At 34.6% G+C, this 26,728-nt stretch overlaps 5 protein-coding genes, 1 long non-coding RNA gene and 2 pseudogenes across 10 annotated transcripts; 3 read left to right on the top strand and 5 right to left on the bottom strand.

The window, feature by feature from the left end:
- Nucleotides 1–4,011: 4,011 nt before the first annotated feature.
- LOC106374838 lies at nucleotides 4,012–9,913 on the top strand (annotated as a pseudogene).
- Nucleotides 8,649–9,913, top strand: LOC106373581 (annotated as a pseudogene).
- On the bottom strand, nucleotides 9,764–10,291 carry LOC125576409. Its single transcript, XR_007314772.1, has 2 exons — nucleotides 9,949–10,291; nucleotides 9,764–9,871 (listed from the first exon to the last, which is right to left on the bottom strand). It is a non-coding gene; the product is annotated as an uncharacterized LOC125576409 (long non-coding RNA).
- Nucleotides 10,292–11,125: 834 nt separating this feature from the next.
- LOC106376864 lies at nucleotides 11,126–14,972 on the bottom strand. 4 transcript variants are annotated; one of them, XM_048736467.1, is made up of 4 exons: nucleotides 14,714–14,972; nucleotides 14,338–14,506; nucleotides 12,162–14,255; nucleotides 11,126–12,065 (listed from the first exon to the last, which is right to left on the bottom strand). In XM_048736467.1, the coding sequence occupies exons 1-4, from the start codon at nucleotides 14,825–14,827 to the stop codon at nucleotides 11,206–11,208; spliced, it is 3,237 nt and encodes a 1,078-aa protein (XP_048592424.1). In that variant the 5' UTR covers nucleotides 14,828–14,972; the 3' UTR covers nucleotides 11,126–11,205. The 4 variants fall into 4 exon arrangements, with proteins under 4 accessions (XP_048592424.1, XP_048592420.1, XP_013672449.2 ...); XM_048736463.1 differs by having other exon boundaries at nucleotides 12,162–14,258; XM_013816995.3 differs by having other exon boundaries at nucleotides 11,126–14,255.
- A 47-nt stretch (nucleotides 14,973–15,019) lies between these two features.
- On the top strand, nucleotides 15,020–16,150 carry LOC106374839 (DNA-directed RNA polymerase subunit 10-like protein). Its single transcript, XM_013814778.3, has 4 exons — nucleotides 15,020–15,163; nucleotides 15,291–15,349; nucleotides 15,632–15,726; nucleotides 15,852–16,150. Exons 1-4 carry the CDS (start codon nucleotides 15,128–15,130, stop codon nucleotides 15,875–15,877), a joined length of 216 nt encoding a protein of 71 aa, XP_013670232.1. The 5' UTR covers nucleotides 15,020–15,127; the 3' UTR covers nucleotides 15,878–16,150.
- Nucleotides 16,151–16,306: 156 nt separating this feature from the next.
- Nucleotides 16,307–18,340, bottom strand: LOC106374840 (anthocyanidin reductase-like). The gene is made up of 7 exons (XM_048736477.1): nucleotides 18,139–18,340; nucleotides 17,892–18,058; nucleotides 17,802–17,807; nucleotides 17,300–17,494; nucleotides 17,059–17,221; nucleotides 16,736–16,949; nucleotides 16,307–16,637 (listed from the first exon to the last, which is right to left on the bottom strand). The coding sequence occupies exons 1-7, from the start codon at nucleotides 18,269–18,271 to the stop codon at nucleotides 16,499–16,501; spliced, it is 1,017 nt and encodes a 338-aa protein (XP_048592434.1). The 5' UTR covers nucleotides 18,272–18,340; the 3' UTR covers nucleotides 16,307–16,498.
- A 478-nt stretch (nucleotides 18,341–18,818) lies between these two features.
- LOC106376865 (probable transcription factor At1g61730) lies at nucleotides 18,819–20,076 on the bottom strand. The gene has a single exon (XM_013816997.3). It carries the CDS (start codon nucleotides 19,976–19,978, stop codon nucleotides 18,980–18,982), a length of 999 nt encoding a protein of 332 aa, XP_013672451.2. The 5' UTR covers nucleotides 19,979–20,076; the 3' UTR covers nucleotides 18,819–18,979.
- A 2,553-nt stretch (nucleotides 20,077–22,629) lies between these two features.
- On the bottom strand, nucleotides 22,630–26,468 carry LOC106376866 (sulfite exporter TauE/SafE family protein 2-like). 2 transcript variants are annotated; one of them, XM_048736497.1, is made up of 4 exons: nucleotides 25,458–26,468; nucleotides 23,549–23,695; nucleotides 23,300–23,455; nucleotides 22,630–23,183 (listed from the first exon to the last, which is right to left on the bottom strand). In XM_048736497.1, exons 1-4 carry the CDS (start codon nucleotides 26,451–26,453, stop codon nucleotides 22,875–22,877), a joined length of 1,608 nt encoding a protein of 535 aa, XP_048592454.1. In that variant the 5' UTR covers nucleotides 26,454–26,468; the 3' UTR covers nucleotides 22,630–22,874. The 2 variants fall into 2 exon arrangements, with proteins under 2 accessions (XP_048592454.1, XP_048592456.1); XM_048736499.1 differs by having other exon boundaries at nucleotides 23,555–23,695; nucleotides 25,458–26,399.
- Between the last annotated feature and the right edge of the window lie 260 nt (nucleotides 26,469–26,728).

Consider the following 26,728-nt stretch of genomic DNA (forward strand, 5'->3'; position numbering starts at 1 on the left):
AAAAGACAACAGCCTTAGGCCATTTGATAAATTCATTTTGTTACATCAGTTGGTTAATTCATATGTCTACAAATTTATTACTACAAATTCCTCTTCAACATGACCAACATCATTATTACTACCTTCAAAAATAAATAAATAAACATCATTATTACTTTGATTAGGAGTTAGGACAATTGGTTCCGAGAGTTTAAATGCATACTAGGTGTTTGCCCTCAATTTTGCGGATAATTATATTATATCAAGAAATATATATATTATGTTTACATTGTTATAATTTTTGAATAATAATTAAAATTTTAAAATTTTAATTTTTAATTTTGAAATAGTTGGATAATAAAAATTTGAGTATATATTCTTAGAAGTTCAGTGAGATTTAAATAGTTCAACAACATTAACTTTAGTCATTACAAATATTTCTCTTACAGAAAAACAATAGTATAATTAATTCAGATAATTGGTTGTAAAATTATTTTATATTTTATTTTAACAAACCGGGAATACTCTAGCTTTCAAGAAATAAAAAAAATTTGTGTATGACCAATACAATGATCCGATGCTTTTATCATGAAGATATTTTGTAAATATTTTTGTGTGGACTTTAAAAAACATAGAAAGTTCCAATAATATTTTACCCCCAAATCTAACTCTTTTATATAAGAATATATAACCATTAATTTTTTCAATAAAAAAGTTATATTATTTTATTTAATTATATATAAATAATTGATAAAGAAAAAGAAATTGATAAAATATATATATTATTTCTCCAATTCTACGATAAGTTTCCTTAAATCATTATTTGTAGTATTACATGTGTTATTTGCTAATTTATATTAATTAGCTGTGTAGTTACCTTTTATTTTTAGATCTGATTAAAATAAATAATTAATAAACACAACCAGTCAAATTATAACTATTTTAAAAAACTTAACCTATTAACACTTTAACAGTACATAAGAAAAATCACTTAAGTGACTTCTGAATTAATATATATTATCATTTATCTCTGTAAAACCAAAGATAAATTTGGTTAATGTAAACATGAAAACATGTATTAGGAAAATGGTAGTCTAAGTAATTTCTCTCATATTTTTTGTCAAATAACAAATCACATTTTCTCACTCATTTTTTATTTAGTGTTTAACATAAAACTTAATTAAATGGGTTAGACAAATTATTTCTTCCTTTAAAACATACATATTATATCTAAATAAAATATTTTTATTTGTATAAAATTTGTTAAAATTTTATTATTGTACATTTTAAAAATTTATTATACCGCAAAATATACATCTCATTATTTTTAAATAATTTATCCTACTTGTAGAACAAGTCATGTTTATTGATCTTTCTTACTCAATTTATCACAATGTTTTAAAAACATATAAAACTAATTAGTTCACATTTATAGTAACACAAAAAATACATGTATCTCGACAGACAAATATAATTAAATACATAAGAATATAAAAGAACCAAGAACGCAACAAACATATTTTATTATTCCTCCTTCCTGTTTTTTATTTATGTCTCCTTTATTTTTTTTACTATGCAAAACAAGCATGATAATTTTATTATAATCAAAGCTATATGAATTATTTTAATAGAGTGTTAACTCTAGGAAAATCATGTGAAAAATACTTTGATTAATTTAATTTTAAATGACGTACTCTATAATAATTTTAAATGAATTACCATATAATATAATTTAAATGACTTACCATATAATAATTTTAATTCATCTGTTTATATTAATAGATTAATTAAATAACATTTCTTGATTAATTTAATTTTAAATGACTTACCATATAATTTTTATGTTTTAAATTATAAAAATATTTTAATCATTTCTAAAAGTGATAACTTATATATAATATCACATTGTCACTGAAAAATGATGAGAATTTTTTATGATTATATATTTGACTGTTTTACTTTCATTTGATACGTTGAAGAATATATATATATATATATATATATATATATAGTGAATGAGTGAGTTTAATTAATATTATTTGGTTTACATTAATTAGTTTTCTGGAATCTATGATTTATTGTATTCACTACTAATATAAATATATTAAAAAACGCTTTTATAATTGTTTATGTAGTATAAATTGTATAGTATCAAATTATATAATGTAATCTACGATTTTTAATTGTTTCTATAAATATATTATATTAATTCATCTATATTTAAGATGTTTAATTGTATGTTTGGAAACATATATTAGATTAAATAATTCTAGGGTTAGTTTCCTTTTAAAAACTTGAATTAATTAAATAAAAAAATAAAAACTATCAACCTATGAAATTATAACAATTAATTAGAATTTTCCATATGAGCGATACGTCAGCAGAAATCACTTAAATGACTTCTCAATTAATATATAGAGGATACTTTTTTCTTTTCGTGGAAGATTCCTGATTCATTCCTCTTTTTTTTCTTAGAAAAAAATTCATAGGATAGATTTTTAGTTTATTTTTAAAAAATAGTCTTCAAAAGAAAAATGATAAAAATAGATTTTATTAATAAGTAAATATACATTTATACCCTTAGAATTAACTAATCTAGACTTAGGGTTTAAAGTTAAAGATGAAGTTTTAGGGATGTAATTTAAAACTTGAAAAAAAAATAAAAGTAAATAAAATAAAATTTTAAAAATAGATTCAAAAAGTATTATCAAATTTCAAAAGAAATTTTGAAAAAAACAAAAAAAAAATGAAAAACTATTTCAAAAACAATATTTACACAAAAGTTTGAATTTGAAAACATATAATTAGAAACCACAAAAAAAAAATTTTGGATTTTAAATTTTTTTATTTATATATCTATAAAGTAAGAGATAGAAGGATATTTTGCCTCTTTAATAATTTTTTTTTCAATTTTCAATTTTCCTCTTTGGAAGCTTTTTCAATTTTCAATTTTCAAAACTTCTTTCGGTCATTTTCCTCTTTGGAAGATTTTTGGTGGTAAAAAAATTAAAAAAGAACTATTTGAAAAACTACCCTTTCTAACAATTTCTTGTTTTCCCTTTAAAAATGCTATTAAATTAGTTTCTGTACAAATAAAAAACTAATCTAGTTTTTACCAACCAGATTTTGTTTATTAAGTTTTTTAACTAATATAGGCCATATTGTTAGCCAAAAACCTCTTGAACTATAGGGAAATTCTCTTTTTCTCTAAAAACTCATTGTATTAAAATTAAAGGCTCAATGTGTTAACACGGTTACAACTAGAGATAAATTCGACGGTAAATTGAAAAGTGAATAACTAAAACATGATAATGGATAGAGATGACTGAGAAGAGAAGAGATTCCTAGAAAAGCTTCACTTGTAATCCTTTTGAGCATGCATTTGAAAGAATGCGTTGAAGTCAAAGTCGACATTGAAGAACTCAATCAATAGATTTTGAGAGCAGCTGAAAGCTGTTTTTGGAGATGCATGGATCTTCCTACATTGCAATGAGGTCTGGAGAGGCTACCATAGTAGGATTACACACAATCGTCAACTGTACAACCTCTGAAAAATAGCAGTTGACAAAATTGGGAGATGCTAAGCTTATGTTATGTTGCAGTGAAATGTGAAGGGTTGCCGATGTAGAACTACACACAAAATCCTTAATGATACATCCTTTGAGATTAATTTGCTCGATGACCAGGATGGTGAAATGGTTGATGTTATCTTTATTTTCGGTTCCATAAATGTATTCTACCATTTGCTTTATAGATATATATATAAATATAAATTAAAATTAAAAAATATAAAAAATTAATAATTTTGAATTATATGTTTTCAAAACATTTTCGATTTTTTATATAAAAAAGTTTCAAATTTTTGTTTCAAAATTTCTTTTTTTTTTTGAAATTTTCATTTTGAAATTCAAAAATAATTTTTGAAACTGTTTTTAAAATATTCTTTATCAAAAAGAAATATTTAATTATTTTTAAAATAATAAATTCTTTTCCAAAACTACTACTCTTTAACTGTAAACCCATAAGTGTAGATTAGTTAATCCCATAATTATAAATGTATATTAACTATTTAATGAAACTTTTTTTGATCATTTTTGTAGAGTTTTTTGGTAAAAAAAAATTAAAAGAGGATATCCTTGGGAATTTATCTAAATTTTAAGCACAGCTTTTTTGAAACTAAACTCTTAAGGAGTCGTAAATATCAAAGAGTAGATAAACTATGTGCAAAGAAAAACTGATTCTTTTTTTTTTTTTGCTTTAAATAAACAATAGCATTATTACAAAGAAAAGAACAAAATCCAATTCTTTTCACGTTAAGGATCTAAAATAGATTGAGACTTTTGGACACAAATTTCCTTATTTAAAGTGTTAAAAGATTGATATTTGTAAACCAACTAACCTTTAAAGCTTTTAACAAAATCATAATAAAAAGGAAAAAAAAAACCTGAGGCAGTCATGGATTACGATGGTGGATTTCATGAGGTCGAAACCGATGGTAAACTATTGCTGGTATACCACCACCCCAAGTACCGACCTATACCGCAAATAAAAAGCACATCCTCACCTGATGAAGCAGCCAACCAAGATCACCCTTCTCTGCCCCTTTTCTTATGCCCTTTGGCACGAGCACGAAAAGACTACCACGGTACACAGCATGAACTTTGGTGGCTCACTTCTTCTCCCGAGTATGTCATCTCTACAACAAGGGCTGATAATCGTGCTAATCATCATGTACTTCCGTTGTTTTGGTGCAACAACGAAAAGTTTTCTATACATGGTGGATGCCGTATATGCTATAACTCAAACTTCGGTACAGATTATTATTTTTGTGAATACTGTGATTTAACGTTCCACAAAGAATGTGTAGAGGCTCCACTAAAAATTAAACACCCTTACTATCCTCGTCATCCTCTCGAACTCTGCATTAATTATTATGAAGCTTCTTACTGTCCATGTTGTGGAAGAAAAATAATGAATTTGAAATATCATTGTACTGTCTATCAAACTTCCATGCATCCAACATGTGCAATGAAGTTGATACCTGTTATAGACCAACAAAAAATCCATGTCCATCCCCTTACCTTTTTCCCTAGACAAAATTCTTTAATCTGCAACGTTTGTGGTTTGATAGAAAAATATGCCACATATGTCTGTCTCAGATGCAACTTTGTAGCTCACAGAGATTGTATGTACTTCCCTCACACCATCAAGATATCACGTCACAACCATCGTATCTCCCATGTTTCTTCTCTTCGGTATGAAAGTATCCTTGTGGAGTGTGTCATCAAAGTATTGACGGTGGTTATGGTGCATATACTTGTCACAAGTGTGGTGACTACGCTGTTCACTCGAGATGTGCTCTAGGAAAAAATGTTTGGGATGGAGAAGAACTGGAAGGTATACCAGAAAAAGATGAAGATGATATAACACAAGATGCACCACCCTTCTGTAAGATATCCAAAGGGTTGATACATTATTTTCTTCATGACCATCATCTCCGACTCGAAGAAAACATACTCTATGATGATAACAAGCTTTGCGAAGCTTGTGTCATGCCTATCTTTGAAGAGAAATTGTATTCATGTACGGATTGTGACTTCATCCTCCATGAAACATGCCTAAAAGCTCATCGCAGAATACAACATGCATTACATCCGCATTTACTTATATTAAAGACTATCAACAATGTTTCTAGTGACTTTCGGTGTGATGCTTGCTGGCGCAGTTGTGGTGGCTTTGTTTATCAGTGTCCAAAGGAGGAATGTGACTTTAAGCTAGATGTGAGGTGTGCTTCCATTTCAGAGCCTTTTGATTACCAAGGTCATGAGGATCCACTGTTCCTATCTTTAGACTCAGAAAAGAAGTTATTATGTGAGGTATGCAAAGATACAGGTAGGCAGGTGTTAAATTGCATCAAATGCGATCTAATTGTGTGTATGGTATGTGCCACCTTACCATACAAAGCAAGGTATAAGAACGACAAACACTTTCTCACACTTTCATGGGGAGAAGAGGGGTGTGAGAAATATTGGTGCGACGAGTGCGAAAATAGCGTCTACACATACTTCTATTGGTGTAATGATTGCTGCACCATCCTTCACACTTGCTGCTTATTCGGCGAAGATCCATATATGAAACCTGGTCAATGTTTCGAATTGTACAGAAAGAAGTTTCAAATTCTTGCCAAAAGGAATATTTCTCGGCCAATTTGCCATTATTGTATGAAGCCTTGTCAAGGCAAAATATTTAAAACAGAAGACAGCACAACGTGTTCGTGGCGTTGTGCTTCTTGTATTCAGTAGCTGTGTTTGAGAAAGGTTGAGTAGAGCTTTGACTCCAATGATATTGTCTTTCTTCTTCTCCTTTATTGTTTTGTTAATTGGTTTCATAATTAATATAACTTTCGGTTTCTTTCTCTTTTCGTAATTGGTATTGTATTAAATAACTGTTAAACTATAGTCAAGTTAAACAAACTAAGTCGTCAGATTTTGATATTGTATGGAACCAGGGTTCTCATTGTTTTAGATATTTAGTTTCTAATCTCTAAGGGCAACCTTAACGGTTAGTATGTTATTATAAGAGTAGCATTATTGCAGTCTCTTAAGCATGTATCTCAGTCTAATTGGAATTAAAAGAAAATGAAAAATAGATAATAGGGAAGACACGTCTCTTAACCAAGCTCCGCAAGGGAGGTCTTATGAGACAGCTGTCCAAAAATGAGTGGGTGGAGGAGAGGTTTGGTGTTTCGACCTTCTCAGCTTCTCTCTTTCTCGAGAATCCTCTCGTCACGAAACTTCTCTATCTCAATTTCTCTATGTAACTGTTGTTTTGTATTTTTTTTTTTGAATGAATGTTAAATTTATTCACAAAAAAATAGCTTTTTCATAAAGGAAAATTTGCTCAATATAAAAAACACTAATAGAAATAAAGAATATAACCTTGATTTGACATAATTAAATAACTAACATTTATGACCCAAATTATCCGGTTATATCCTTATCTTTCACAATTACCCAGTTTCGTAAGGAGATAGAGTTGATGACGTGAACAATTTGAAATATGGCTATAATTTACAGCTTGCTATTCACTCTAGAAGCATTATAAAACATCCACGTCGTACTCATATGTACCGTATATGTAGTTATTGGTGTTTAGTATATGTGACTATGTGTGGATAAAAAAAAATTCATTAAATAATCTGTTCTATTTTGTAAACATTGTCAATCCATTTTGATAACAACTAAGAACCACATAGTAAAAAAGATGAATGCAGATCCTAACCTCATCCTTTCTCTTTAAATACTAAATCCTAAGCTATACTTACTAAACCCAAAACCCAATTGTAAACCCTAAACCCAAATATCAATTGTAAACCCTAAACCCAAATATCAATAAAAAGTAGAGATTTAAGTGCTATTTTTTTTCTTACGGATAGTATAGTAATACAAAAACCATTCCATACTATTTGATCTGCTACTATTGAAAAGATATGATAGATTGTTGATTTCACAGAAATAGTAAATAAATACAAAAGTGAAAGGAGATTATATCTTACATAATATTGTAATCTTACACAAATAGGTACACTAATGAAAATATACTATACTAAATTTTTTATCACCGAGTATAGTATAGTCTAAGAATCATCTTCTACACGTCAACACTCATTTACAGGTCCACCATCGTCACTAAACCACCAGATTTGCACTAGTATCCGTTGGTGAAAGATTTTGAAACTAAAACAAAATATGAAAATAAAGGTATATGCAACTACTTTTTTGATTTCTTAGTAGTATCATCGTCCAAATAATCACCATTGGAAAAGAAATAATAGAAAAAATTATTGGCAAATATAAAAGCAAAATAAAAAACTGAGATTCAAATGTTTCTCATAACAAAAATGGAGGTTTGAGAAGATGAGAAAGAAGAAAGAAGAAAGAAGAAAGAGAAAAGAGGTTATCAGGTAAGTTTAGAAGGGTAGTTTAGTATATATTTTATAAAATATGTTGAATATCTTAGTCAACTTTTTTTTTAGCTAGATACTTAATTATAAATTTTTTGTTGTATATACAATACAATTTCCCTTTTTACAACTAGTGCATACTGTTTACTAAAGAACTTTAAACTCCAATAAACAACTTAAACATTTGTAATTCTAGTTGAAAACCAAAATTGCATCATCTCATCCATTCCTTTGACTCCCTTCCTTCTCAGAACGCTGATTTTGTTTCTGATCCCTTTGTGTATCATTCTCTGCACCACAGTTAATGGGAGCAACTTATCCCCATGCCTCACTTTATTGCGTTCCCTCCACACTACATACAGAACTAACTGAAAAGAATAACGTATGCAAAACAGCCACTTCTTCTCCTTGTTTCTGTCTATAATGAACTCCATAATCTCAGACCAGACATTGGTATAAAAGCTCCCCATAATACCTTTGACTGCCTTTTCCCACATTTGAGCAGAGTAACAACACTCAAAGAAAAGATGATCTCTCGATTCAGTGCCAGAGTTACAAAGCACACAAGAGGTAACAATACCTTGGCTCCATTTAGCAATCCTATCCAGCGTCGATAATCAATCCCGAGCTGCTAACCATGTCATAAAAGCGTATTTAGGAGTGGCCTGCTTCATCCATATTCTTCGTTCAAGATCTCACGAGAAAAATGGCTGCTAGATTCTTGTGGGCTTCTAAGGTTGCTTCTCATCTAAGGATCTCCGTTTCCCAACGAGGGTTCTTTTCCGGTAAATCTCAATCCCATTCCTTTCTCTCTTTTTCATTTCTTTGGTTTCTCTCTCTTATTGAATCTGGTATTGTTCTTTTTGAAAGTATGTGTCTTTGATAGTAAATGGTTTTTTGTGGAATGATGTGTTTGTCTGAAAGCAACTTGTATACAGAGCAAGAGATCTTTAAGAAATTTTTTTATTTTTTTTAAAGAGAGATCTATAAGAGCTCTGTTTGTGAATCTCTTTGTCGTAATGTTGAATAATTTTTACATTTAATCTCAACTCGGTTGTGTTAATAGTGGTTTTGAAGGATTTGAAATATGCTGAATCACATGAATGGGTGAAGATTGATGGGAACAAAGCAACCTTTGGTATAACGGATCACGCTCAGGACCACTTGGGTGATGTGGTCTATGTTGAGTTGCCTGATTTGGGACATTCCGTGTCACAAGGTGAGAGTTTTGGAGCTGTTGAAAGTGTGAAAGCAACTAGTGATATCAATTCTCCAGCTCTGGTACTGTGGTTGAAGTCAATGAGGTTCTGACCGAGTCCCCTGGATTGGTGAGTCCTCATTTGAAAAATCATATTAGCATTTATTCTCTCTGTAGAAACATCATAAACTTGGAGATTTGTCCTGTGGTCTCGAGCTGAGATTCTTCTGTTGAATTAACAGGTGAACACGAGCCCATATGAAGAAGGATGGATCATAAAGGTGTAGCTAAGTGATGCGAAGTTAAGAAGCTGATGGATTCAGACAAGTATTCTAAGTTTTGCGAAGAAGAAGACGCCAAGCACTGAGCCTTTTTTTTTTCTCAAAGGCAGATTGAAACGAAATCAAGATGATAAGGCTTTGCTCTCATCTGTTTGGTTGGTTGATTTTGGGTTTGAGACTCACTAGTTTTGGTTTGGTTCTTAGGAAGTTGAAGGCAGAGAACTGAGGCGAACAGTCTTGAGAGCAGTGCGGTGCTTTCAACCATCAGTACTTGAAGCAGCAAACACACAATTATCTTGTTGTCTTCTACTGACTACTGAGGCTAAAGAAGATGATAATATATGAGATAAAAAGACGTGTGATTGACTGTCATCTTATTCAAAAATGTTTCTTCCATTAAATGGTGTAATGTATTATCTTTTATGGCCAGCCACCACCTCAAGAACTTGTCTGGACAAGAAAAATGATTGCATAAGAATATTTTTTCAAGAATGTTTATGGATTGGACAAGGGGAAACTACACTGACCGAACCAAACAAGGCTCGTTACGGCCTTTGACAATGCAATCTTGATCATACTTCTCCTTCTTCTTAGAAGGCCAGGTCGACTTTACAAACTTCATCCCGGTGTGTGTGTGTTCTTGATATCGCAGTACTAATCAGAAAGTGAGACCAACACAAAACCGATATGAAAACTCTAAACCAGTTAAAAGTATGAGAAGAAGTAGCACCTTCCCTTTCTGCACTCCTTCTTTGGCTAATGAAAACAGATCTTGGTAATGCTTCTCAGGATCACCACTCTCTTCAAATTCCAAATGTGAAATTTTACGTTAAAGAATGATTTCAAGAACATATCAAACTGAGAAACTCAAATTTGGACGTGATGAAGACAACAACTGAGCTCGGATGCTTCTTTCAAATTATTTTCGTTTATTTTACTAATCTTTGTTTTATGTTTTTATTTAAAAATTAATGTTTAGAATGTTATCTTTTACTATTTTTTATTTAATAAATAAATTTTATTTTCAAAAAAAATGTTTAATAATTTTTTTTAAGAAAATTTAATTGAGAGACTTGCATTCGAGCACATAAATGTTACCGTCTCTTAGCAGAGTCTCTTAACTCACAATAACTAATAAAAAAATAAGAGACCTTACTAGGTTAATGATGCTCTAAATATCTAATAAATTAAACAATACTCCTTCTGTTCCCGAAAGTAAGATTTTCTAGAGTTTATTCGTGTTCCACAAAAATAAATTTTCTATATTTTTAAAGTACTTTTATATATTTTTGAAAAACATTAATTATGAATATTTGAATTGATTAAATTTTATTGGTGGATAGTTATTGGAAAGTGTATTGAAAAATAAATTGTAGATTAAATTGTAAATATTTATTATATTCTTAATAAACCTGAAAACTCTAGAAAATCTTACTTTCAGGAACAGAGAGAATAATATTTTTGATCGAAGCAAAATACATAATCAAATTAACAGCATTTAACCAACAAACAAACAGCAGGTGGCAACATAGTAAATAGAAGAGGTCTTATAGTGGCTTAGATAAGAATCGATTGTAGTCATCTCTCCTTCTTTTCTAATTTTTTCTGCATTTTTTAATAGTTAGATACTGTCATCATACCCTACATTGGACTTGCTCTTATGAGTCTTCTTTAGTTCTTTGTGGTTCCATCAAAAAGTTATGGTTTCTGAAAAGTCTTCGACTCTGATAAACTCTTAAAAAAAACATTGAGGTTATGTTACAAAAATCCAAAGTTGATCAAATTCACGCAAGAGCATTTAGCTTCTTTTCATAGAGTTTTGCTCTTCGAAGAGCATCTAATGCTTCAGCTTGCTTCCCTGAACGTTTCAGGGTCACAGCTTTTATCTTCTCTGCTTTGATGCGTTCCTCCAACTGCATTCTCTCCTGCTTACTATCACTCTCCTTCGCTGGACTCGGTTTCACAGCTTCACGCACTGGTTTTGGAGTAGCTTGTGTCGTGTCTGGCTTACTCGCCGACGCATTCACAGAACTGTCTAGTCCGATAGCTTTGAGGGCAGACAAGAGTTGAGGATCGAGAAAATCTTCCACTGCTACATTATCATCTACCGGTTCTGATTTTGAGGATGTTGAATCCTCTAGCTGCGCTTCAAGAGTTTTGGCAATTTCGAACTCAGCTTCAGCTTCTTCCATCTTACCTTCCCTACGAAGCTTCATGGCTTGACGTTTGTGGCTTAGCGACTCTTGCTGCAGCTTAAAACGGTCACGACTAGACATTGGCTTTGGAGCAGCTGAACTTGAAGGGCTAGTCTCTTTCTCTCGTACAACAGGAGGTTGCGTTGCAGAAACCACATCATCTCGTCTGAGTTTTTCAGGAGAAGGGTTTTCTCCTTCCTGTAGTCTCCTCTCCAGCAATTTCGCTTGTTGCAATGCCTCTTTAGCTTCACTTATCTTTCCTTCTTTCTTCAAAGCAAGTGCCTTTCTCTTATGAGCCAGAATATCTTGCTCCAGTGTGTTCTGAGGAGATGAATTTTCAACAGAAGCTGATTCAAAACTACCAGGTGCTGACTCTTCACGTCTCACTGTTTGAGACCTCTCACACTGCTCACCAGTCAGCAAATCCATCATACTTGGTTGCTGCTGGCCTGATTGAGAAACAACTCTACTTTCACTCATCCCATGTGTGCTTAAGGAATCAGATTTAGCAGGGGAGATAAAGTCTCCTAACATGTCATAATTACCTTGAGCAGCACTTGCAGATTTGCCTGCCTTGTCCTCCATTTGAGAAGATCCAACTAATAAATCAACGTCCATATAGTTGATGGTAGAAGCTGAGACTTCACCCATTGGCTCAGCCTTGGGGGTCTCCAGTTCAGCTAGTTGTGCTTCCAAAACTTTGGCATGACTGTATACTTCATCAGCCTCTCCGTTTTTCCCTTGACGCTTGAAGGCAAGTGCTTTCCTTTTCAAGTCCAGAAGTTCTCTTTGGATTTGTCCCTTTGTTTTGGCAGCTACCCGTGGACCAGTAGACTGCATAGAGCTAAATGCAGCTTCTTGTTTCTTTGGTTCTTCATCCTCCCATCCCAAGTTCTTAAGAGTCGACAATAGTGCTGGATCCTTCATATCATTTTCTGTAACACTATCATCTTCTACACTCATCCCACTATCAGTAGATGTTTTCTTGCCTGAATCAATCTCTACCAACTGGGCTTCCAATATTTTAGTCTGTTTTTGAACTTCCTCTGCTTCATCAACATTACCCTGTCGCCGCAAAGTTAAAGCCTTTCTTTTCAGCCCTAAGAGTTCTCGTTGTATCTCAGCTTTGCTTCTTCTTGGTTTCGTACTAACTGGTTCAACTCTTCCAGATGAATCACCCGCATGATTATTATCTTCATCATTCCAGCCTAAGCTCTTAAGCATCGAGAGGTAACTCGGATCATTTAACTCCTCATCTTTTACATCTACCTCTCCATCATCATCCATAGAATCAACAGTGATATCAGGCATATCTTTTTCACGAATAGCCTTTCCTGCTGCAGCTAACTTTGACGAATTGTCAAGCTCTTCAAGCTGCTCTTGGAGAACCGCTCCTTTCTTCAATTCCTCTTCAGCTTCGTTAAACTTACCTTCCCTTTTCAAAGTAAGCGCTTTCTTTTTCACTGCAAGAAGCTCCCTCTGTATCGCTAGCCTGCTTCTGGGAGGATGGTTCAGGCTCGTAGCAGCAGCTTGTGAGGATGTATCAGCAGCAGACTCTAGTTCCCTCTCAAGTAGTTTTGCCTTCTTCAGTGTAGCCAAGGCCTCTGCAGCATTTCCAGCTCGTTTGAGAGTAAGAGCCTCTCTTTTCAATGCCTGAATCTCAGCTAAACGTTCTTCTCTGTTGTTAGGAGGAGACTGAGTGTGGAGATTCTCACGGCGACCAGGATCCTCGGCCCAGCCCAAAGATTTCAACGCAGCAGCAATCGCTGGATCCTCCATATCTTCATCTGTGACATCAAATGCACCATCAACTCCAAGATCATCTACACTTTCCACAAGGTTACCAATGTCAAAACCATGGCTTCCCTCATATTGAGCTAACAGATCATCTTCTTTGTCATCATCCATACTGTTGATAAGCGCGGATAGCTCATCATCAGATTCATCAGCCCCACCCAGAAGTTCCTGCTCTTCAATCTCCCTTTCCAAAACTTTAGCTCTCTTCAGCTCCTCTTTAGCTTCTGCAAGCTTCCCTTCACGTTTAAGCGCAAGTGCCTTTTTCTTAATGGCAATCACCTGACTCTTGTCGATTCCCCCTCCACTCTTCTGTTGTGGGTTAGTCGTCCTTCCAGGGATCTCACGGAGAAGAGACGAAAACTCGCCCTCCAAACTCACAGTAGCTGGTTTCTTATCTTCATCATCAGACCAACCAAGATCCCTCAGCTCAGCTGCCAAATCATCTTTCCGTGGAGGCTTTTGTGATTTGCTAGATTCTTTAGTAGCAGCCTTGTTCTTCTGCGTCGCGGCTGAGACATCTCGCATGGACAGTGCTCTTTTCCGGTCCTTCCTCAAGGATATCTCAAGCGCGTCCGCCTGCCTCTCAAGCTCCTTCCCTCTCTTAAAGGCCTTCAGAGCTTCTTCAGACTTCCCTTGTTGTTTAAGGACTCTGTACTTATTCTTCTCTTCTACCGCTTGTTTGCGCAACTCTTCAGGAGTAGCACCCAACTCCATACTGCTGCTGCTTCCCATTTCTTTAGATGTAACCCTGTCTGATTCCGATGAAGAAGATACATCAACATCAGATCCAAGAATCTCACTGAGAACATCATCCTCATTCTTTACGGTCCTTTTAGAGCCACCTGCTGATAATATCACAAGCCTACTTAAAACCAAAACCAAATGTAAGGCGATGAGATTGGTTGAATCGTAGGATACTACTACCTTTTGCAGATCTGTTTTTGTAGCCATGACGCAGCTCAAAGCGAGCAGCGTCTTCAAGTTGCTTACAAGGATCACATATACGAACAGGTGAGTCACCTTGTCCACGTAGGGACATTCGCTGCTGAGTGCAGCTACCACAGAACAAGCCCCCACATCTCCGGCAATGATGCTGTAAAACAAAAACAACACATAGACGAAACAAAACAAACATCTTCAGCAAATCAATAGACAGATCATTCAGTTAAGTGTTCGATTAAAAAAGATCCAAACTTTCAATCAAAAACTAGATCCAGAAGACGGAGTCCCTGAAGATCTCGAGGCAAGTATTGAATAGATCGAAACGAAGAGTAAGGAGAGAGGAGAAAGGGAAAGAGACCTTGCGATTGATGAAAGTAAATTGAGAGGAGCATCCTTGACAATGAGAAGCATCGACGACCCAACTGTTTCCTCTCAGAGAAGGCTTCGCCGGCAATCCGATCTTTTCCAACATTTTCTTGGGAAAACTAGAAAAGATCGATCGATGCTTTGAAAGTAAACGTTCGAGCAGATAGATCACTTGAAGAAGACAACCCCCTTTTCTTTTTCTCCTCTCTAATCTTATTTTTCAGAATTAAATTATAAATCTCTTTCCCTTATTTTTTTCTCCTTAAATAATTAATTATAAATTTCATCTGAATACGGTGCCGTTTAACGTACATATAAAGAGCCACCATAGACGCGAAAACTCACTAAAGCACGAAAGAGAAAACCCTAAAGAAGAAATCGCAAGAGCGGCAACAGTTCGTGCACGATGATCATCCCAGTTCGTTGCTTTACTTGTGGAAAGGTTTGTTTCTCCTTTTATTTCGATGATTCGTTTTATATTAATTTGAAGGACATTTTGATAGTCTCTAGCTAGGGTTACACATTTTTCTCTATCACGATAAAAGTTTTTGAGGTTCTATGAATCGTAGGTGATTGGGAACAAATGGGACACTTACCTTGATCTTCTCCAGGCTGATTACACCGAAGGGTAACTAACCCTTTTTGATTCCCTCATTATACTTACTTTTTTGTGAGAAAAAAAAAACTCTTTAGAGAGTCTTTGTATGTACATGATTGATCTGTTTCTCAACTTCTGTTTTGCAACTTGATCATTTTGAACTTCATATATGTTAGCTCTGTAACTTAAAGCAGGTTACTGGTATTTCGATTCTGTTGTTTGCATCTCTAGTTTAATCTTTAGCCCCCTATGCGTTAAGCTACAACATGATTTTACGTTCTCAAATTGGTTTATGTTTTTTGGAATATGCAGGGATGCTCTTGATGCGATTGGGTTAGTTCGTTACTGCTGCAGACGCATGCTTATGACTCATGTCGATCTTATCGAAAAGCTTCTTAACTACAACAGTAATAATGCTATCTCCTCCATTTCATTTGCCTTTCTTTTTTCCTTTTTTCTTTTATTCATTTGCCTATCTCCTCCATTTCATTTGCCTTTCTTTTATTCATTTGCTTAATTTTTTTCCTTACAGCTTTGGAGAAATCTGATGCCAATTAAAAATGATGCTATAACGAATAACATATGAGCAAGAGGAATAGTGAAGTCTTTACCTATGAATGAATGATGATGTTTCAATATTTTCTACTTGGCAAGTTGGGTCTAGTTTTAGACTACTTTTTGAACCACAAATAAAGCTCGAGCTTGCTTGTGGATTCGTCCTCTGTTGATGATCTGCTTTTGGTAATCTAGTCTAGTCTACTGATTTTATATTTCTAAGAATTCGGTCTACAATCTTAATCAATGGTCAATTGTGCGAAGCAAATCTTATCATGGCTGTACATTCTTAAGACAGTCACAGAACAGAGTCGTATAATAATCAGAACTCTAATCAGAACATTGCATATAAACGATAAACACCTCAAGTTCAAAAACAAATAGGCATTTCATAAGTAAATCGTATATTTAAATTTTAAACGGTATGAGATATAAACAGCATGAAACTTCTCCACACAAATTTTATTAACAAACCACAAACTTTGCAAGTAATATATATATTGTATAAAGAGACATAAAATCGACCAACATATTATTTAAAGCCATTTTTTTATAGGAATCATATATTGAGAGTCGGAGGCCCCATATAAATTCCAATGTACATCATAGGAAAATAAAGATTCTTTAGGCCCATCGGTTTGTCTTAAAGTGCTCCACCATCTGATCATACATCTCCTCGATATCATGTTCAAATTGAAAGCCTTCATTGATGAGTTTTTCCGAGGATAGCGTCAGTTTCGCAGTTGATAAGCACTCTTCAAATCTGCCAAATTTCACAACCCAAACAAATGGTGAGAAAACAGTCAGAAACTTTTTCTTAATTAAAATTTGCAATTTATGTGGAGATAGATAAATGCTTACTCTGACAAAACATTGTACCGAGGATATCTTTTTCTGAGAAAATCCGCAAGCTCTGGAATATTTGTGTTGTAAGAACAACAAATGTAGCGACCAGAAGCTGTTTCTTTTTCCGCAAGAAACAGATGGGCACAAGCTAGGTCATCCACGTGGATGAACGAGATGGAGCCAGATAGCTTCTGCATTTCCTTGAGAGCGTTCAGATGCATTTCTTTCCCTAACAACAAAACCAATTAACAGAAGATGATTACATACATTATGTAAAAATGGTTTTTTGGTGAATAAAATTTAACATTCATTAAAAAAAGAAAAAAAATCATGTTTACGGGTAATCAAAGACATCGAGAGAGATAAACTGCTCGGAGGAGGATCATCGATGAGAGTGTTTCCAGCTATGAGTGCTGGAACCACGGTAACGAGATCGATTTTATTCTCTTGCGCAAATTGATAAGCTGCCTTTTCTGCTAACACCTTTGAGATTGGGTATGCCTAGAAAAGAACAGCTAGAAGTAAGTAAACTTGGTAAGGAACAAAACCTATCTTGTGTAGCAAGTAATTATAATTTACCCAGTTAAATGGCTTCTCCTTTCTGAGAAAATCAATATCAGACCAGTTTTCTTCGGTCATCACAAGTCCAGGTCCTGAAAGATTGTTGATAGAAACCGCAGCAGCTGAAGAAGTGTAGATCACGCGCTTGACTGAGTTGGAGTTTAAGCAAGATTTCAACACGTTGATCACTCCTTGTATCGCTGGATTGATCATAGCCGTGTTCTTTTTGGAGACGCTGACGCTGCGTCAGCGGCAAGAAAATGTAAAAGGATTTTAAATGCCAGGTCAGCAAGAAGTTACAACAGAGACTTAAAAAATAATGATATCTGACGCTGTCCGCAGGTCAGCACATGTATTGGAGCCGCTAGTATTTACGGCGACGATGAAAACACGGAAAATCAGTCGCTTACAGTCGCCGGCGGCAACTTCATAACAAAGCTGCGGTTAAATTTCTCTGTTTTGTTCGTAATTTTTGGTTGCTTAACGCCGCGTCAGCGTTAAAGAAACAAACAGAGCTCATGTCTTTCTGTAAGTTGAAACACCAAACACGATCAGTTGGGAATGTTTCTTTTCTTTTTTTTAGAGTAACAAATATGTTAAAAGAACAGACCTCGGGATCTTGAGATGTAAAGCTGATTGGCGTTGCGACATGGAAAACATATTCACAGCCCGAGACTGGTGAATTGAAACTCCCTTCATCGGTCAAGTCCGCCTTGAAGATGTTAAGGTCCCCTTGCTCTTGAAGTACCCTAAGGACTGCCATTTTCTTCTCATTTTCTGCAAATTTTAGAATAAAAGAGTCACTAAACATTCAAAATGGCTTGAGACAAGAAAGAAAGAAAGAAGAAATGAGGAACCTGGATCTCTAACGGTGGTGTTAACTTCGTAGCCACTTTGAAGCAAGCGATCGATGAGAATAGAGGCTAAGTTTCCTGTGCCACCGATGACACAAACCTTCTTAGTTCCGGTGGTCTGATCAGTGCTTGTCATCTGATATATTATAAATTCTTAACGCACAGAAATGTATATTTGTTTGTTATGAGGTTTAACGTCTTGAGACTTTTATATAGGAAGTAAAAGTAAAATTTGCAAAGCTTTTAGTCTCTCTTCTCATTTGGTACAACCATTGATCAAAAAGGCTTTTTAGAAGGTAAGCACGTGACTCAACTAACTTGTTCACCTTCTTCCTCTTCCTAAATTCTCACCTAAGAATCAGAAGAAAGACTCGTAACTTTTTATTGACTTGCAGATTTGTTATCACTTAACTAAGTTATCACAAGATTTTTGTAAGTTCGTCTTCTTTAACCAAATTTTTTATCTTTTTACTTGAATTTTTTCAGAACAAACCCATTTGATTAAACACAAATTGCTAGAACCTTGTTCATATTACCCGAACCAAACCAATACTTACCTACATTTCATAAAAATACCCAACAGTTCGACCATAGCTAGGATCTAGTTCATATGTCACCTAACTGCCTTAGGCTTGACAATTGACAGTAATCTTATTTTTATTGTGTTATTATAGATTAGCAACAAATCCAATATAAGAGAGTTTCATATGAGAGAAAGCCATCTAAATGAACCAGAAAAATTACACAGTAAGTAGATCATAAAAGAAGAAAAAGTAAAAATCCTAAGTTGAAAAAACAATAGAGAGGCATAGACAATTGGCATTGAAACCGTAGATCAAATCAATCATTCTAATGGCTTGTTCTTAGATGCTTCAGCAATCAAAGAGGTGACTTCATGCAAAATCTCAGTCTTCTGCAACACAAACTCAATCTCCTTGGCCTGCAACATCTTAACCTTCTCTTCAACTTTCCTCTTAGTCTCCACCGGGACCAACCTCCATCTCTGTTTCACATAACTCTCATCGACACCGAAACCCGCAATCCCTCGCACAAGAAACGACTTCTCAAACCAATCATACATGTCACCACCATCATCAACCGTTTTACCATTGGGAGAAGAAGCAAAAGAGAGCTCTTGCTGCTTCACAGAGCCAACCTTCTTGGTCTTCTTGCCGTTGGACTCAAGAACCATCCCCTCAGGTCCCCATATAGACTTACACAATCTATAAGACTTCTGGTCATGAGGCTTGGTGAAAGAAGGCTTCTCTTTGCCCATATACTTCTTCTTCAAACTCCTAAGCTTATCCATGAACTGGTTCTTACTAACCTCAAAGCTAATTGATTTCTTGATGTAATCGTAGTAAGCGTTGGTGTCGTCGTAAGGAGAGTTCCCCGTATCCTTCTTGAAATCGATCATGCCTTGTAAGACAGCGATCTCGTCGTCCTCGGTCCACAGTCTCTGAAAAGCAGCAGGCTTCTTCGAGTCTTCGCCGATCTTCGCTCGCTTTGAGTTCGCTTCCTTCGAAGTCCCTTCGCTGGGCCGCTTCGTTCCCGATTTGGTTGCCGGCGGCGGAGACTTGTCCTTCTTGGTATCGGATTCGGAATCGGTCTCGGTTTCGGATCCAGAAACTGAATCGGAGGCTGAGGTGGTTTTACCAGGGATGGCGATTGTGACGGCGGAGGAGGAAGGAGGATTGGGTTGGTCTTCTTCTTCTTCTTCCTCTGATGAAGAATCATTAACTTCTTCTTCTTCTTCTCCAGCGGAAGAGTCGGCTTCGTCGTCGTCGTCGTCGCTGGAAGAAGCAGCTGGTGGGTTTTCTAAAGGGTTGCGTTTCTTCGTCATTGAAAGTGCCGAGGAGAAGCGCTTTTTAGGGTTTGTGCGTGAGACGGCAAAGATGAGAGAGCTAAAAGGGCAACAACTAGTTTAAGTGTTCGCTGTCTTCCAATATATACCTATTTATCGGTTTCCTTTTTATTTTACGTTTACGTTTTAGGATTTTTATTTTAGTTTTGTATTATTCAAGTTTTATTAGTTTTCCACATGTATGATTTATAGTCCAAAACGGAAGGAAACAAATTGTTTAGAGCTTGATTGGTTTCCCCGCTACCACCCGCAAACGCAGCTTTTGCGGTTGGTAGCGGTTGACAGCGTTTCGAAACAATCATCCAAACCGTTAAAAATCGCTTCAAACCGCTCCGAACCTCTTAAAATCAAAAGCTGGTTCCAGCTAGCGTTTGCGGTTGCGGGCGGTTGCGGGAGGATAATTTTTTTTTCTTTTTTTTTAAAAACCATATAAATACAAAAATAAAAATATTCAATAAATTTTTTAAAATGGAATTATAAAAATACTAAAATATATCTATTATATTTTAATTAATATTATAAAATTTTAAAATAAAAATATTTTCTATAATTTTAAAAATTTAAAACTATAACTTTGAAAATATAATTTACATATTTATTATAATATTATGATTTTTGATATTTTTATAATTATATAAAATGTAAATATTGTTAATTTATTATTTAACTGATGCTGTATTTGGTAGTTAACCAGTCATAATTATCCCGCAAACGCACCAATTTTTAACCGCAGAACCAGTCGTACAAATCTCTTAAAACCGCTATAAACCGCAACCACCCGCATCCGCAAACGCCCGCAGCCACAACCGCAACCGCTGCGTTTGAACCAGTCAGGCCCTAGAGTCCAGCGATTCGATTTACAAACATGGCCTAAAATTAAACATTGTTGACTAACTAAAAATAAGGTTTTAGCCTAGCATTTATGAATAGTAAGGGCATGACTGGTTCAAACGCAACAGTTACGGTTGCGGTTGCGGGAGTTTGTGGATGCGGGCGGTTGCGGTTTCTAGCAGTTTTAAGAAATTTGTACGACTGGTACTACGTTAAAAATTGGTGCGTTTGCGGGTGACTTATGACTGGTTAACTACCAAATGCGGTAACTGTCAAATAATAAATTAACAATATTTACATTTAATATAATTATAAAAATATCAAAAATCATAAAATTATAATAAATATAAAATTTATATTTAGAAAGTTATAATTTTAATTTTTGAAAATTTATTGAAAATGTTTTTATTAATTTTATAATATTAATTTAAATATAATAGATTTTAATATTTTCATAATTTCAATTTTAAATTTTTTATTAAATATTTTTACTTTTGTATATATATATATATATTTTTTTAAAGAATTTTTTTTTAACCTTCCGCAACCGTCCGCAACCGCAAACACTAGTTGGAGCCAACTTTTGAATTTATGAGATTCTGAGCGGTTTGAAGCGGTTTAGAACGATTTGAGTGATTGTTACAAACCGCCGACAACCGCTACCAACCGCAAAAGCTGCGTTTGCGGGTGATAGCGGGAAAACCAGTCACCCCCTATGTGCTTAGGAAAACTAAAGTAAAAACAACCTCATCAACCGTTGGTGCATGCGCAGGCTGCAGGAAACAGAGGAGGCTAATAGTGTTAAGCTAACATGTAATATGACTGATAGATAGATAAAAGAGAGTGTATTATCGCAAGAGGAAGGCCAAGGAAGGGAAAGAAGGTACTTCTGAGATGTTGGTTTTAGCCACAGAAGAATGATTTAAACAAAGAAGTGGGGAAGCTTTGGTTTCAAGAAGAGACTTCAAAGTATTTGAATAAAGGAGAAGGATGGGAAAGCTTCGACTTTATTTAGTCTTTTATGTTACAGCTTTTAAATAACAACTTGTTATTCATTTGAGAATTATGCTTGTATTGTTGAGTGTAGAAGATGATATGAGTCTCTGCTCCTCGTTCGCTATGAGAACGATGACGAGTGGTCAATCGCTATAAGATTGATTCACGAGTTGTACTTACAAGCTTAATTCAATACTATTAACACAAGACAGCCCAAGTCCAAGACAATACCAACAAGCCCAATACTATGATGTAAACCCATGTGTGTTAGGGTTCCTTTGCAATTGAATTAGTAGTATAAATAGAGTTGTTATGTAATGAAGAAGGGAACTTTGGCTGCTTTGAATGCAGCCTCTCCTTTCATATTTATGAATCATTTACAATCTTACTTATCTTGGTGACAATCATAAAGCTTCATACTTTCTTTAGTTTTATTGCCCAATAAAGCTTTAATAAGCTATTTCAATATTTCTATTTCTATCTTTCAATAAAGCTCTTATGAGCTCAATCTTTCTAGTTTCTAAACATTCACAAATACTATATTCATCTCTTTGAGTTTTCTGCAAGAATTTCTAAAATCTATCAATGACACTTCTAGAAGACTCAACCTGGTTAACACAGATACATATCTAGTACACTGGTGACTTCTGTTTCTGTATACATGAATCTTTGTAGTGTTGAACTAAATGTGACACTTCTGTTTTATGTGTAAATTTTAAGATATATATAATCGGTTACCAAAAAGTCATCTTAGAGATTAAGAAGCTTTAAGTAGGTACACATAGTTTGTGGCAGTACAATGATTTAAGAAATGCATAAAATTTGATATGATTATGAGTTTCAGTCTACAAAACTACAACACTAGAACACAACTTTTTTCTTTGGACCATATATTCGAATGCACGAGATGTGCATTCTGAATATTAAATTTTAGGTTCATACAAAAATAGAACACAAAGCAACAGAAAAACATGATAGACCATGATGGATAGACACATCTATTATGAACTATTAACCAAAGAAACCAAACATTATTTGGTAATTGGTCTCAACAAGGTAATTTAAAACCCATGTAACGACCAGAGACAAAATCATTCCAAACATCAAGAGCTCCATAGCTTGTCATCAAAACAATACTCAACGCCATGACAATACCAACCGAGAACACGATGATCGAAGCCCTTCCATACTGAGTTATAACCTTTTGAACCACCATTAGTCCAACGAGTGATGCCACAAAACATACAATCGCGAATAGACTAGCGGTTCCTGTATGTTCCATGCCTAGTAACAAGTATTGAATCGCAGACATCGTGGATGAAAACAGAACCATGAAAGAACATGTCGCAGAAGTTACCTAATAAAACAAAAACAGAGTCTTTTAACTTGTGATCTAGCAAAAACAGAGATTCTTTTTACTTAATCTAGCAAAAGGAAGACTCGTTTTGACAGAGCCAAGACCTCATAAATTACCTCGGGAGCTATGCCGACTTGGAGGAGGAGAGGGCTAATGAGCATTCCGCCTCCAATGCCAAAAACACCACCTAAAAGTCCAGCTAAAAGAGCCATTACAGGAAACAGACATTTGTTTGATCTTCCTCCATCATTTGATCTCAAATCTTCTACGTCCTGCATGGGCCAATTTTTTTTTTTAGATTTTAATCAGTCATCCGTCTTTTCGAAAACTAATCAAGTATTTGCTGGAGTTTTTTTAAAACAAACCTTTACCGAGTCTTGGTGATCTGAACACTGGTTGCCTTGAACATTGTCACTGAAGCAGATCCAAAGAGTGAAGAAGAGTGTGAGTGGTATTTGAGTTGATGAGAGGAGCCAGTACGTGATGCCACATGGCTCGATCGATATGATCCCCTGCCAATGCAAATAATCGAAGTTATTAGAGCACCAGCATTGGAGGTTCGTGGGTGGAGTTCACACGCTTCCCCAGAAGAAAAAAAATATTATAATATGCTACAGTAATGATCCTGTCTCGCCACGCTCCTTCCGTATAAATCCGAGTCGTCACTGTTCAGCGGGCCCCAAGCCATGTGGCGGCCCGCTATTGGTCAATTTATTTTTTTTATTTTAAAAAAAAATTAAAAAAAAAATAAAAAAATAATAAAAAATTCAAATTATAAACCCCAACCGGGGGTTCATTAATGCTGGTGCTCTTAGAATGTTTACTTAGAGTACATTGTCATATTGTTTCTGAAAATATTTAGTTATACTTTTTCAAAAAAAAAAAAATATTTAGTTATACAGTAAAGTGCACATTATTCTACTGTAAATTCTACCAAAAGTATAGTGTGTGTTCATTATTTAGCACACGTTGTATCTTCTATTCTGTCTTTAATATTATTTAGACTTATCATGTATGTTCATTTCATCATCAAGATTGTCTTGAAAACTGAACTTTGAAAAATAAAAGTAAAAATATATGATGAGGAAATGAAGTCTTTCCTAACGAAAAATCACAGGAAAAAAGGTTCAAGATGGATTGTTTAAGTGTCTAGGTTTTTTTTTTATATATTTTGTACCAAGAATTTGCCTTTTTCTTTAAAAGAAAAAATAGATACAAAAAAAAATAGTAGCCCCAGTATCCCTGAAAGGTTAAGGGAATCTTAAAAATTGCAAAAGTCTTGACGAAGATCGCAGGAAGAAAAAGACATTAACTTTTCTTAGGACCGGACCAAAATCTAGAAACCACATTATTGATGATGACCTGCCTTCACGTGAACAAGTTCGCCATCGCTAGTAAGTTCCCTATCGTTAATTTCAAACGCATCTTCACACGTGACTCCCAAATAAAATACATGGCATGACCGAGGGTAGATGAAACCAATATTCAAACATGTGTTAATTCACTTCTCATTTATTCTCTCATCTAACTTAAATCTCACCTAATTTTTCATAATCTAAATAGCAACTATATGATTGATACGTTCCTTGTTACTGTAGTTAATATAGACACACCAACCATACTTGATCGGGTTTTTGAAATTTTAGTTTCGCTGTAGAATCTTTAACTATTACAAAACTATACTAACCTAGTTAAAACAAAATTTTGATTTGATATCTTACAAAATCATTACTAAAGTAACATTCCGTCTTTTTATTAGTCTGTTGTTAAACTATTCCTGACATGCCATTCTCAATTCATAGTTTTTTCCTTTTATGGTAAGAAAATTATTTCCAATAAAATAGATATAGAAGTTTAGTTAAATTAAATCTACAAGTCCTCAAACTAATTAAAATTCAATCTAGTGGAAACAAACACAATAATAACACAGAAATTATAATCATGATTACAGAATAATTTGATTTTTGCAAAGTTGCAACCTCTTTTTACCTTTCTTGCTTTTCATTATTTAATATTATTTTGAATGATTTCATTATTAATACACATATAACAGTAATACTGGTTTTAAAAGTATTTTCAAATACAGTTTTTTTTTACATTTTCCTATTTATTAAATTCTATTCAGTAATACTTTATAAGTGTTTCAAAAAAAAATCAATAATATTTTATAAAGAAAATATAATATTTAATATCGACCATATAACTAAAATAAATTACCGAACAGGTTAAATACTAATTAATTAAAATTCATAAAATTTGAAACTGATCAATTACCTCGCCGTATTTGTTTCCGCGAAGAAGATAAACAGCAAAGTAAGAGAGCCAAATAATCACCAGAACACCAAGCTTCACCCATGGAAACCTCTTCGGTCTCTCATAATCTCCCAAAAGAGGCAACTTCACACTCTCAATCTCATCCTCATCATCTTCTCCAACTCGTCTCGATTCTCTGATCTTCACCATCTCCGACTCCAACCTCCAGTAATACACCCCGTTCCCAAACGTCTTCACCGTCGACCACGCAAGAAACACGGCGAAGAGACTCGTTATAAGCCAGTTCGGGAACACGAGGTTACAAATCACTCCGACACTAACCCCGAGAAGCATACACGGCTCCAGAAGCAGAGCTAAGTCGAAGTCGATCATCGTCTTGCCTCCAGCTTTAGGGTTTCTCACGAAGAGATTGCATCCCACGTTGGCGATGGATCCTCCGGTGACCATGAAAGCTGAGAAGCTCGACGCTGTTTTCAGATCGAGTCCGGCGACGATTGTCATTATCGGAACGTATAAACCTCCGCCGCCGATTCCTCCGGCGCTTGAGATCGATGCGGCGATGAAAGAGAGTACGGCGGCGATGATTGTTGAGGCTGTTAGTTCGATTTTGGGTTGGTTGAATTTGGTCGGGAAGTCGAGCCATGAGCTGGTTTTGTTGAGGAGTTGGTTGACGGGGAAGACAAAGGATGGTTCTGGTTCTGCGGTTGATGGAGTTAAGAGGATGATGATTGTGAGGAAGGAGAGAGTTACAGGGACGAAATTATTTCTCATCTTTATGTGTGGGGTGTTTTGTTGATTTTTGAAAAGTTTTGAGGATTTTTGGAGATATTGGGATCTTATAAATGTGTGTGCAACATTTCTATAGCAATATATAGGAGAAGAAGAATTGGAGAGAGATAGAGAGTGATGCATGCAGATGCAGAAAAAGACAAAATAGAGAGGAAAAAGGTAAGAGAGACTAATCAACTTTTGGCAAGTGGTGAGAAACTGAAACATGCCACGTTGTTATTTGCTCCCTATCGGCTATAATTTAAACCATAAAAGTGTTATCAGTGGGGCTTTGATTTATATAGGACCGACTGATTTTAAAAGCTAGAAGATTCAAAAAGAAACTCATCAAGTTAACCATGAATTGATTTTCTTTGAAGGTAAGTTCTTCGAAGGTTCATCCGATTCTGACTAGCTTTCGTTCTCTTACGGCGTTTACATATTACTTGGGAGGATTGTGGAAGGTTTTAATTTAGATTTTGGTGGATTAGTTTTAATGATTT

The sequence above is a fragment of the Brassica napus genome, chromosome A1 (assembly GCF_020379485.1).
Source record: "Brassica napus cultivar Da-Ae chromosome A1, Da-Ae, whole genome shotgun sequence".
Taxonomy (NCBI): domain Eukaryota; kingdom Viridiplantae; phylum Streptophyta; class Magnoliopsida; order Brassicales; family Brassicaceae; genus Brassica; species Brassica napus.

Coding starts and splice junctions, on each gene's coding strand:
- LOC106376864 (XM_022720046.2), bottom strand. CDS start 14,827: ATGTTGGAAAAGATCGGATTGCCGGCGAAGCCTTCTCTGAGAGGAAAC. Junction 14,507..14,713: donor TTACTTTCATCAATCGCAAG/GTCTCTTTCCCT, acceptor TTTGTTTTACAG/CATCATTGCCGGAGATGTGG. Junction 14,259..14,337: donor CAAAAACAGATCTGCAAAAG/GTAGTAGTATCC, acceptor TGATATTATCAG/CAGGTGGCTCTAAAAGGACC.
- LOC106374839 (XM_013814778.3), top strand. CDS start 15,128: ATGATCATCCCAGTTCGTTGCTTTACTTGTGGAAAG. Junction 15,164..15,290: donor GTTGCTTTACTTGTGGAAAG/GTTTGTTTCTCC, acceptor TATGAATCGTAG/GTGATTGGGAACAAATGGGA. Junction 15,727..15,851: donor AAAGCTTCTTAACTACAACA/GTAATAATGCTA, acceptor TTTTCCTTACAG/CTTTGGAGAAATCTGATGCC.
- LOC106374840 (XM_048736477.1), bottom strand. CDS start 18,271: ATGACAAGCACTGATCAGACCACCGGAACTAAGAAGGTTTGTGTCATC. Junction 16,950..17,058: donor CTCGATGTCTTTGATTACCC/GTAAACATGATT, acceptor TTTTGTTGTTAG/GGAAAGAAATGCATCTGAAC. Junction 16,638..16,735: donor CGGTACAATGTTTTGTCAGA/GTAAGCATTTAT, acceptor GAAATTTGGCAG/ATTTGAAGAGTGCTTATCAA.
- LOC106376865 (XM_013816997.3), bottom strand. CDS start 19,978: ATGACGAAGAAACGCAACCCTTTAGAAAACCCACCAGCTGCTTCTTCC.
- LOC106376866 (XM_048736497.1), bottom strand. CDS start 26,453: ATGTTTCAGTTTCTCACCACTTGCCAAAAGTTGATTAGTCTCTCTTAC. Junction 23,696..25,457: donor GCGGAAACAAATACGGCGAG/GTAATTGATCAG, acceptor TTGCATTGGCAG/GGGATCATATCGATCGAGCC. Junction 23,184..23,299: donor AAGTCGGCATAGCTCCCGAG/GTAATTTATGAG, acceptor TTGTTTTATTAG/GTAACTTCTGCGACATGTTC.